The sequence below is a fragment of the Calidris pugnax genome, unplaced genomic scaffold, assembly GCF_001431845.1.
Source record: "Calidris pugnax isolate Ruff unplaced genomic scaffold, ASM143184v1 scaffold341, whole genome shotgun sequence".
In the NCBI taxonomy this organism is placed as follows: Eukaryota; Metazoa; Chordata; class Aves; order Charadriiformes; family Scolopacidae; genus Calidris; species Calidris pugnax.
Window position 1 is genome coordinate 163113 of NW_015091149.1, and position 9892 is coordinate 173004.

At 40.2% G+C, this 9892-nt stretch overlaps 1 protein-coding gene across 4 annotated transcripts in view; it reads right to left on the bottom strand.

The window, feature by feature from the left end:
• Nucleotides 1–24: 24 nt before the first annotated feature.
• NBR1 (neighbor of BRCA1 gene 1) overlaps nucleotides 25–9892 on the bottom strand; it is a 19689-nt gene continuing 9821 nt past the window's right edge. The window contains exons 10-21 of one of the 4 annotated variants that reach the window (XM_014959161.1): nucleotides 8859–9018; nucleotides 8100–8387; nucleotides 7507–7659; nucleotides 6959–7034; nucleotides 6377–6487; nucleotides 5709–5897; nucleotides 5460–5594; nucleotides 4505–4865; nucleotides 4115–4209; nucleotides 3516–3576; nucleotides 2652–2757; nucleotides 25–2280 (exon numbers count right to left, since the gene is read on the bottom strand). In XM_014959161.1, coding sequence (XP_014814647.1) covers nucleotides 2107–2280; nucleotides 2652–2757; nucleotides 3516–3576; nucleotides 4115–4209; nucleotides 4505–4865; nucleotides 5460–5594; nucleotides 5709–5897; nucleotides 6377–6487; nucleotides 6959–7034; nucleotides 7507–7659; nucleotides 8100–8387; nucleotides 8859–9018 — 1909 coding nt within the window. In that variant the 3' untranslated portion in view covers nucleotides 25–2106. Of the gene's footprint in view, nucleotides 2284–2651; nucleotides 2758–3497; nucleotides 3577–4114; nucleotides 4210–4504; nucleotides 4866–5459; nucleotides 5595–5708; nucleotides 5898–6376; nucleotides 6488–6958; nucleotides 7035–7506; nucleotides 7660–8099; nucleotides 8388–8858; nucleotides 9019–9892 lie in introns of all 4 variants that reach the window. The other 3 variants (XM_014959160.1, XM_014959159.1, XM_014959158.1) reach the window with 3 other exon arrangements.

Below are 9892 nucleotides of genomic sequence, written 5' to 3' on the forward strand. Positions count from 1 at the left end.
TAAAAAACACACAAAGAGGCCACGTGTGCACTATAGAATATATTATAAATTATACCATGCATCCATTAACAAAATATACAAAGCCAACAGAAATCTCTCTATCCCGAGCCTGAGCGTACGGCACCTAAACCCGAGTAAAAAGTGACCTACAGAAAACAGCATTTCACATTTCAACCCACAATGACGTGTTCCTCTGCAAAGGCTGTAGTGTTTTGTTAATTTATAGAACACATCACACTCCAGGGATGAAGGCAGAGGCTCCTTGCCCAGCCCAGAGCAGGGAAAGCCCAGCTCCTCCTCCCTCTCCATCCTCCTCCTCCCTGTCCATCTTCCTCCTCCTCCTCCCAGAGCTGCACCAGCCCAAAGGTACTGGGAAACTGGGTGTGTTAAGTTCAGGTGGGGAAAAAAAAGCAAAAAGACCAGAAAGATCTTCATCTGGTCCACAGCAGATAGTTGTACAGGAGTACAGAGAGATGGGAAACACTGCAAAATAGTTCTACTGTATTTCAAAATAAACATTTAAAGAGTATATCTTCCACAATCTATAAAAATAGGTTTAAAACAAAACCAGTATGATACATTTTTATTTTTTTCTTCAATTATTTTAATGGTATCTTATCTCTAAGGGTATTATGCCTTTAAAAAAATGACTACTACTGATCACCTGGTCAGTCACAATACTGATACTGCTTCAGCTACCTCGTGACAAACAGGAATACCTTAGATTGAAGCAGCAGTAATAAAATATTTTACGATCAAGGGTCTCTTACTGCAGCAAGGAAAATGTTTGCTTGAAGGTAAGACCGTATCCACCCCCCCAACCTTCAGCAGGACTGGACTCTGAGAAGGTACCTATGGATACACCACTGCACAGCAGGGGAAGTTGCTCATTTCTTGTGATTCTTCAGAATCAAATCTCTCTCAGCACATTTTGAAGGGAGTTCTTGGATTTCCAAATTAAATATGGGCATCTAAAAGCAAAATCTTGTGAGAAAAAAAAACCAATCCTACACGTGTGTCTACAGAAACACAGGAGCAGCCAGAAACAGGAGACTGTACACTGAAAACTACTGCAGTTAATGCATTTTTCACACTATAGTGCAAGTCACGCAATCCCTACCTCGAGCGCTCTTCTCGTTCCTAAACATGACTAGAATTTGTACTCTAATTCAGGTATAGGTTTCTACACATTCTCTAACTCTTCTATGTCGTCTTAGCAGAGTAAGAGGTTTGCACTATACGGAAAAAAAGAAAGCAGTCAATTTTTAACACTTTTACAAAGAGCCTATAGAGATTCTTAGAAAGGTCTTTCCTACCCTCACATTCCATTTTTCCTAAGATAATTTACGTAGGTCATATTTTCCTGTTAGAGGTATGTTTTGCACTGTCATTGCCAGAGATGGTTCAATTGCTGCTGGTGAATTCACTCTCCTGCTTCATTCTGCTACAAGAAACAATGACTTTCCTGGTGTTCATCAGTTTAACAGCGGTTACACTCTCAGACTTTTCAAAAGCTGGTGGTTCAAGATGGCTTTTGTGTATGAGCAACCTTTTTCTTCTAAGAATCATTTGTAAGGTTTAAGTCTGTTACATTACTGTCATGCATTGGACAAATCAATGACTAAATCATATCAGAAGTAGTAACTTGCTAGTTATAGGGATCTCTTGTAAATTAGGCAAAACTACGTTTTACAGCAGCATTTTACATTGGTTCCTATTCCAAAGCTTGTTAAAAGGTCAACACAACAAGTTTCCAGCTGCCTAAAAAAATAATTTGCACACAATAAAAGGGGAAGTTCTCATCTGGGTGGAAGTTTAAATTAATTCTACAGGATGCCATGACAAAAGGATTCAGTACGAAATTAGAAACTTAAAGACTGTAACAGTGAGTTCCAAATAACAGTTGAAATTCTGGTCTCCAATTCCTAAGATGCTGTGACAATCACCGTTTGACATTTCCATCAGAAAAGAGTCAAAAGCTCAAAGAAAAGCCAAAGTTTTAGTCACACCTCCAAACAGAAAGCAGCTGAGGAGCAGCCCGTTACTGTTGCAGTGTTTAATGCGAGTTTACTCAAGGAAGAGGATTCCTCCCTCCACCAGGAAGGTTCAGCATCTGCTGCCGTACCAGTCACTGTTACTGATCTGGAGCAATTCAGTCACCACTTGGACCATGTTGTTGTTGTGTTTCTTCAGCAGCTGCAGGTTTAACTGCCTGTCACAGAACCCCATCTCACACAGACTGGACAGAAGAGCAGCGGTGTGCTCTTCCCCGGCTTCAGGCTGCTGGAAAAGAGGCAGAATGATAAGCTATGAAAAGAGAATTTATTTTTGCCATTTGAAGCAGTGGTCCTGCATTATACTGGCCCTTTTATCCACAATTAAGCTGCTTCTATTCAATTTCACTGTTCACTTAAAGGTGAATTCCTAGTCTTACACACCACTATAAGAGCCATCCTTCTCTCCCTGGGGTATGGATTTCCTAGTCTGCTGGTGGAGCAGCACGTGTCAAAGGTATGTCCCCAAGCTTAATGTTCCACTGTTGCATGAACAGTGCAATATATACACAGAATATTGACTTTCTAAAACACAGACCTATAATTTTAAGGCTGCCATTGTATGAAACTCACACAGTATCCAGGAAAGACACCTACCTGCTCTATAATGGGTGGTCCAGCAAATAATGCTTTGTAGGCAGAAGCTGCAACTGACAAAGCTCCTTTAACCAGTTCTCCTGCAATGCTGCTTCCTGGAGGGTACCTGCAGAGAAGTCAGGTGTTACGTTAGGGCAATAAAGCCAACTATGTATTTCACATGAAATGCAAGTCTCTCCCTTTGCTAAGATGTAATTTTCATTGGAAAGAGCAACCTATGATCCAAAGGAATCACTACTGCTTGGGAACTGAGCTATCCAGGAAGCTCATTCCTTCTTTCTTGATACCTTCTATTAAATTGTGGTTTTATGCTAAAGGACATTAGTTTGCTTTCCATAACACAGCCATTTGTAAAGAATCAAATATTCTCACCCAGCAGGGTACACCTCTACCTGAAAGGTGTGCATTGTGACACATCCAGTCAGGCCAGAGTAACTCCCCCTTGTTTGACATCAATTCTCCAGTCACTCCATATTCTGCTCAATGTTTTGTCTTATTCCTCCAGCCTCACTACCTTAAGATGTTTAACTTTGCAGCTAACTTAGGAAACCCCTATCCTAAGAATCCTGAGATTTTCCAGAACAAAACCAGAGAAATTTAGAAAGATTCAGCTTGAGCTCTCAATACACTTTTGTTTGCCAATCCTGCATCTTTCAAATTTGTGCCTAAGTAGAAATCAAGATTTTATGAAAATATAGCATTATACAATTCAGCATGTTTCCTTTAAGAAGGGAGGCCTTTCTACCAAAATATTGACTACACCTGCAAGCCAGTGCTTTTTGCTAGATCACTGATTTAGCAGTTCTTAGTTTAAAAACAGTATTTGTGAAGTCACAGCTTTGTTACCGTGGATATTCTGAGCACCTCTGTTTACTAGTTAGAACCCCAGAAGATCCTGGTTCCTGACTGTCTTCACCACTGGGTTCTGGAACAGGAAGAAAAAATGCTGTATCAACATCTCCAGTTAATGAGAAGCTGAAGAGATGCAACATGAACGTAAGCAGAAAGCAGTAAGACTCAGACCAATATTAAGCCTAATAATTTAGTCATCCAGACACAAATTCTCACTGCGGTCAAAACAAAAGAATTTCCAAAGTAATTTGGCTCCTTAGTCAGTGGGTGTTTATTTTAACATGACGAGCTGCTGTCTGAGCTCCCAGTGACTGTAACAACAGCTCATTAATTCCAGAGCGAGGTAATCATCCAGATGTGTACAAATACTTCTGAGCACCCTCCTACACTTTCTAATTAATAGATGCTCTTAGCTGATCCACAAAGCCCATTATTTCTTTATTCAAATCTTCTATATAGCAAAATTTCAACACCCAGAGAAAAAAACAAACAATCACAAGTTGGTAGGTTTCTGCTCTCCTCAAGAACAAGAAGACATTAAATACAATGCTAGGGGTAAGGAATAGGTGATGACAACTGTGAATGCACCCTTCATTAAGTACTGTCAATACCTTCTCTTGTTTGATTCTGAGGAGTGGAAGAAATATTCTCTGAAGCTGGTATGTTTGGTTCTTGGAAGACATGATTCTGAAGAGATGCAAGATTCCTGAGAATATAAAGCAAAAAAAAAATTACTTCTATACTTTCATTCTACACAGGTAAGTCAAGGTCATCAGACAAGAGAAAAAGCTTTGCATGCTTCCCTCTTTCCCTCTCTCACGCTCACCAAACCAGTGAGCACAGGCTTTACCAAGAGTTGCAGGATTCAGGGAATTCACTCCAGAATGGGATAAAGCTTTTTTTCCAACAGTTTCTGTTCGGACACTGAATTTAAGCATCACACCCTGCAGACTCTACAGCAACCCCACCATAACAGTTTTGTTCTTGCCCAAGCAGCATACCTCTGTGTCTGGGGTACAGTGTCCGCAATCTCTGGGGTTAGTGGCACTACAGCCAGTGTTTGTGACATTGACAGGATATCACTGACACTGTGGGTATGTGGCTGGCTTCCCCCTTCAGGATTCTCTGCTCCTCTTTCAGGTTCTCCTGCCTTTTCCAGACTGGGCTGAGAAAGAGCTGAACTATACATAGACTCCCCTAAAGGACGACTGGTGTCAAAGCACTCGGGGAGAATGATGATATAATCCTCTGATGAAGCAGAGGAGCCTTGACTTTGAACATCATCTTTATCATCTTCCTCTCCATCTGAATTGGCAGTATCACTGCAGGGGATTGCTCTCTCATCAGGCAGGGGAAGGTCCCCTAACAAGAAAAGAAAAAAGTGAAGCATTAACAATTGTCTATTTCATACAGATAACAGCAACGAGCATATTGTCTCACATATAAAAGGCAAGTGTTCAGAAACAGCTGTAAACCTTTGCTGCTGATATTAATGGTATAATTTCCTTTGTCTATTGGGGGGGGAGGGAGGGTGCAGTGTGAAAGAGCAATAGATGTTTCTAATAAGCCTATGCAGATATGCTGCTGATAGTAATGCTTATAATAAAAATAGGAATAAGAGCTGCACCGAGAAGTTAAACAGTAGTTTTCAGCTCCTAAATTATGTGCATCACTAAGTTCAAAGCACCTACTTTGAAAAAGCACCATGCACAACACAAGCATTTATTTGAACATCCCACTGGAACCTTTACATCTCGATTTCACTTTTTCTTTTTTAAAGCAGCTATTAAACTAGCTGCTTGTTCAGAGTCCTCACACCAATTTTCTGATGTAATATTGTTTCTCTCGATCTAGTAAGGATGTATTTCCTAGAACAGTGTCAGATCTTTTTACACCTGACTGTTTTTGGTAGCCCTTATTACAGCTTTGTCTTAAATTCAAACCTATTTTACTTACCACAGTCAGTTTCTGTCATTGACTCTGACTGATGAATCTTTGCTTCCTGTTTCAAAGTGCATTTAGTTCTTATCTGAGGAGATTCTTCATTTATCATATTGCCGCCGACGTTGTCTTGCAATGTTTGTAAAGAGTCTAATACAAGAATCAGGAAAAACAATTAGAACGATATCACGCATCGGCAATTGGTGGCCAATGTCTGACTGCTAAAAAGTAAAGCCACAGGAGCCAGCTAAAGACAGCACTTACTCTGCAGGATCTTCTTTTTTTGGGGGGGCTTATGGTCAGGTGCAGCATCTAGGGTGAGGGAGCGAATGACAGTTTCACAGACAAACTGAGTCCCGCTCATATCTTCTTCCCCTTCCTCCTGGTTCAAGGGATGTTCAGCTTTCACTTTCACTATGCAAGTGTCTGCAGGAAAGCAAGCTTCTGCCCGCCCTTTGAAAGGGAAACAGAATGGATTTTAATACCACCACAAGGAAATGTAAGCATAAGAAGAATTTTTTTAGGCTAGCCAAGGCTAATATCGACTCTCTGTGTTGTTTTAAAAATTGAAAGATTTTGGAACTCAGTTCAAGTTGAATGTGAAAGTGATTGAGAAGTGAGGGCCTCACCTGGAGTGTGTGAGTATAATCTAGTCTATAAATGGCAAGTTGTCAATTCTCCCAACAATTCCAGCAATTGGACAAATCAAAGGAAGCATTTGTGTTTCTGAATTCTACATACATTACATTCCAACCTCTACAATCAGAGAGTAGAATCACACTACAGGTTTACAAGCCAAACAACTGCTTGTTTTTCCACCGAAGGGAAAGACAGGAGTTAAAATTCTTTTTAGACATCAAGACTGCTGACCACATAAAAGTGATAACATCCTCCTCCCCCTCACCCCCAGGCTCCCCACAACTACTGCTTACCAGACACGGGTTTAAATGTACTCCCCTCGTTCTCCTCCTCTATCTGCCCTAAGCCAGGTTTCTCCAGCAAGGGGCTGTCGTGTGGCAGAGGGGACATGCATGGAGTCATGTCTGAAAAACAAAGCCAGCAAAGAAAATTGGCACCAAAGGAGTAGGAACTTTTTTTCCTCCAGGAAGCAACCTTTCTAGAAATTATCCTTTTTAAATGGATATTCTTCCAAGACTGAAGAAACCCAGTTATCTTACAAGATAATTTAGAGAAATGAACAACTAGCTTTGCATTACACTGGCACTGGCTGACCCAAGAAAATGGCAGCCTTCTTTGGTGTCTGGGATTTCATGGTCTTGGGGATGTGAAACTGAAAAGAAGCCAAGACTGAAAAATACAAAGGATACAAAGCACTACCAAATATACCCTCTAAGACTACAGCAAGAATTTAAATGAAAAAATAGGAGAGCTGGGAAGACACTCTAGCCTGAAGATCAAATAAATCTTTTGCACAATTAAGTTCAGCTTTTCATGGGGTAAACAGTTAACTCAGAATGCTAGAGACAGCACACAGAGTATCAGAAGAACCTTACCAACAGGAGTATTGTGTGGCACTCGCTCCAATTCCTGCACAATATTAATATCCAGCAGCTCAAAGGACAGCAAATCCTACACAAAGAAACAGCAGTTTTCCCTCAGCAAACCCTGAAATGGAATCTTAAGCTGTACTTCCCAGCATCAGATCCCATTAACTTGCAAATAATCTACTCCACTTTGGTAGTTACTCAGCATGATCTCAGACAGAGGTCACTTTTCCCATAATGGATATCCATGTTGTGGAATATGGGGGACAAAAAGAGGTTAGCAAGAGGCAGAGGTCAGTATTCCCTTGCTAGGGGCCAAAAACTCAACCCTGTGACTCCTTATTGAGAATCTGTCCTGCATACCTTCTGTACAGCAACAGCCCCTAATAGTAATTTAAAAAAAAATAGTTCTGCTATATAAAATGCAATATACTCTTCCTTCAAATAGAGTGGCTTTTTATTCTTACAGATGTCTACATATCTAGATATCAGACTCAAGGTGGTTTTGTTTTCTCTCTATTCGATTCTACGATTCTACTTGAATTTTAGCACTTTACCTGTGCAGTGAGAAGATCAACAGATGGGATATAAAATTCTCTCTCACTTGGCAGATTTTTGATCTTTAAAGGAATAGTTGGCAGAGGTATTTCAGCCTGCTCCACGATTTCACCCATCAGTTGAGCACCTGCTTCTGTCTTTAAGGAAGCATCCTGCCAAAGTAAAAACATAATGCCCCAGAAGCCCCTTAGGCAGGCAGCAAATGCAAATGTTACATGAAATGCAAAGCCTGAATATTGTGTACAAGAACACAAGTAACTTGAAAAGAGATTTAACTCATTTTCGATCCAAAAATAGAAGATCTAACATAGAGAAACCCTGCAGTGTTTCAGTTCAATCAAAGAACTAAACAAATAGCTGCAACAGACTGATATCTAATCCCATGCCTATTGAAACGAATGACCATCTTAGAACTCACAAATGCAATAAAAGTTGTGCTTCTTTTCTATTAAAAATAAAAATTAGAAGCCAACAACTAAAAGAATCTCCTGGCAATCAATATAGTTAGGGACACTACGCCATTGCACCAAACAATACTCTTTGCTCCTTCTACTGGGCAACTCAAACCCCAAATACCATAGGAGTTACTTGCCTGTTTGGTGCTGGAAGTGTTATCCTTCTGACAGCAGTCAGAATCCTTCCAGTTGCTTTCTAGATCGTCAGTAGCTGGTGAGGGATCCACAACAATGCTGCACCAGATCCTGGGCCCAAACTGTTCCCCTCTGTGCGACAGTCGCCAGTGAGAGGTGTAAGTTCCTTCTATGTTAGGAGCTACAAACTCAACTGACACAGTTCCTACTTGTCCCGATGGAAGGGATGGCACTAACACATCTTTTTTTTCCGAAGATGCCAAGGTCAGATTTCCCCACATAAGTTTCAGCTGAAATGTACAACAGAAAAAGCAAAAGTTAACTTCACAAGCTTCTTTGCAAACTGTGGGCAGCAAGGAGCACTCAAAGCTGAAAGTCCCTGCAGATGTTAGGCCTGGCAAAGAGCGGCTGCTAGTGAACAGGCTCACACTAGGCACTATCACCACAACTTCTATCTTTCAACATGAAATCAGTCACTCACATAGGAAAGGCTTTTTGAAGTCAGAAAAGGAGCACGTCCCTTGTAAACAAGGGGAACTCTAACATTATAACAGCACTTGAAGACAATGTTCAGTGATGTCAATATTGATTGCTTTCCCACACAGCTTATTGCCCCAGAATGCCCAGCTTGTGCATTAACATGCCAAATGGAATCCTAAACAGGTTCTGATAGAGAATTCAGATTCCTAATATAAATACAAATATAAATATTATCTTCCAGAACTATTTTAGTGTGTAAAATAATAGCAAGGGAAAGATACCTTTGTGTCTGAGGTCCACTCCACATTGCCAGTATTCTTCATTCGCCAGTGTTTGATAAACTTTGTTCCTGGTTGCAAGTGAGTCCCATCTGGCAAATTCTCATCCACAAATACTGCACTCAGTGTTGGGACAATTGCTTGGCAGGGTTGACTAGGACTCCTGGGATGGGAGGGGAGGAAACAAACAAAAAAATACACTAAGAAACCACCAAGGCCGAGGAAGTCCTTCAGCGGCTATTTCACTGGCTAAAAGTGGAGGAGGCTGTTTAGTTTGTTTTCTCCTTTTATCTCTAGAAGTGTTTCAAAATTCTAACATTTTAGCTACTGTTTTCATCTTAATTCTCAACACCACATAGCTGTTTGCTTTCCTTTGCTTAAGGAAAAAAGAAGACATCAAAACAAGATTTGCTTGTTTGGAAGAATGCTATTATAATTGCAGAACTTTATTTAACAGAAGTTCACTGTTCTTCACTTGATTTGGTTTAGTCTGACAGAACTTTGGGCTATGCTATTCTACTAGAGAACAAAGTTGTCATCTTTATGATGTTGAATCAATACTGATTGTGCTATAGTTTATCACTAGTGTCTCATTTGGCCTTAACAAACAGCGTTTTTCAGCAAGATACTGCAGGTTTTTTACTGAAAAGAGCTCAAAGAGATTTAATCCAAAGCTTTACTGTTAATTTGGGCACACAGAGGGGACTGGTGAAGCAGCTCACATGCATGCCAACTTTAGCATTGGCTTTGTTCCTGTAAGATGCCTCTTCAGCAAAAAGGAAGCAAAGATAGCTATTTCAAGCTCCCCACAAACATAAGTAACTGATTAATATTAATTTGACATTTAAATACCCTAAATGGATGGTATGAATTAAATAAACAAAACTATACAAGTTTGACGTCTGTACATTCATAAAACCAAAGTGAGCAGAAAATGCCTGCAAAGGCTAGTGAGCTAGTGAGCCTCAGGCTAAGATTGCATAAAAAAATGAAAAAAAAAAAAAAAAAAAAAAAAAAAAAAAAAACAAAAAAAAAAA